Genomic DNA, 1514 nt, shown 5'->3' with positions numbered 1-1514 from the left:
TGTACTCGACGACTTGTCATATTTTAAAAACGATCAATGATCGCATCATTAGGTACACTTTCAAATACTTCATCCTCTATATAACAAACTAAACAATCATTAAAAAATTCATCACCAATTCTGCCTCGCAAGTCATTTTTAACGTGCTTCATCGAAGAAAAAGCTCTTTCTACCGTTGCAGTAGCGACATGTAATATCAGACTTAACTTCACAAGCAAATAAACAAGTCTCTAAGTATGTGCAAATTTGTTTTAACCAATGTCTTTGAAAGATCTCCAAGTCTTTTCAAGTTAGAGAAATCATTGTCCGCCTCTCGCACATAGTCAATATAGATGTCAAGCTCAAAACTAAGATCCTCAAGCATAGAATCAGTGAACTCATTCGGGCAGTGTGTAGCAAGTTTCATAATCTTGTCTTTATCATAATTTGCAAAAGAATTATCTGGACTCAAACTAGCCATACCAAGAAGTAGATCAGTATTCACTTAATTGAAACAATTGTTAAGCTCCGAAAGTTGCAAATCAATAATAGCATAGAAAACCTCTACACGCAAATGATAAGAATATGTAACACTTGATTTCTTACGCTTTGACTTTCCACGAACATAATTCATATCCATTCCGGGGATCACAATACCATGCTTGACACAAAATAAATAGACGTCTTTTATCAAAGAATTCCATCTAGAATCTCTTATATCTTGCAATTGTCTCTTTGCGAAACCAACAAGCTTCATTGCACTTACAATATCTTGTTCTTTTTTTTGCAAAGCCATACTTAAATCATATGTAAGTGCCAATACTTTCAACATTAAATGTAACATATACACAATGTCATAGAATCTTATGTCATCTACTAGACTTTTTGCCATTGATCTCTCATGATAATTTGAACCATCAATTGCAAGAACTCCAAATACATGAACAATTGATGAGAATAAACTAATAAAATTACGCACTGTCTTAAAATGAGAACCCCGCCGAGTATCACCTGCCCTTTGAAGTCCAAGTTCTTGATTTAAACCGCTTCCTGTATGAACTTCACCAAGCACTAGTAGTTCCTCTAATTTTTCTGCTTGATCATCTCGAAGCATCTCCCTACGTATAAAAGAACCCCCAACAATATTTAAAACATTTGCAAGAATATCAAAAAATTATTCGGTCTCATAATATTTTTTTGCAACAGCTGCAAGAGTCAATTGCAATTGATGAGCAAAACAATATATGCAATATGCTGAAGGAGTATCATTCATAATCAAAGTTTTAAGACCATTAATTTCTCCCTGCATGTTACTAGCTCCATCATAACCTTGTCCCCGTATTTGAGATTTACTCAATGAATGTTCCAAAAGCAAAGAATAAATTGCTTCTTTTAATGATTTTGCAGATGTATCTTTAACATGAACAATGCTAAGAAATCGCTCAATAACTTTACCCTCTTTGTTGACATAACGTAAAATAAGCGCCATTTGTTTCTTATGGAGACATCCTTAAGACTCATCAACCAATATCCCA

General features: G+C 33.9%; 1 protein-coding gene across 1 annotated transcript; it reads right to left on the bottom strand.

Moving 5' to 3' along the window:
* Positions 1-208: 208 nt before the first annotated feature.
* On the bottom strand, positions 209-1093 carry LOC108949200 (uncharacterized). Its single transcript, XM_070180538.1, has 2 exons — positions 586-1093; positions 209-483 (listed from the first exon to the last, which is right to left on the bottom strand). The coding sequence occupies exons 1-2, from the start codon at positions 1091-1093 to the stop codon at positions 209-211; spliced, it is 783 nt and encodes a 260-aa protein (XP_070036639.1).
* Between the last annotated feature and the right edge of the window lie 421 nt (positions 1094-1514).

This window comes from Nicotiana tomentosiformis, chromosome 7 (genome assembly GCF_000390325.3).
Source record: "Nicotiana tomentosiformis chromosome 7, ASM39032v3, whole genome shotgun sequence".
Classification (NCBI taxonomy): Eukaryota; Viridiplantae; Streptophyta; class Magnoliopsida; order Solanales; family Solanaceae; genus Nicotiana; species Nicotiana tomentosiformis.
This window is presented reverse-complemented; position numbering and strand designations above follow the sequence as displayed.

Bases quoted from the DNA above. Each gene is read 5' to 3' on its own strand.
- LOC108949200 (XM_070180538.1), bottom strand. From the start codon at position 1,093: ATGCTTCGAGATGATCAAGCAGAAAAATTAGAGGAACTACTAGTGCTT. The intron at 484-585 runs GTAAGAAATCAA...GTTTCAATTAAG, and splicing joins TGTTCGTGGAAAGTCAAAGC to TGAATACTGATCTACTTCTT.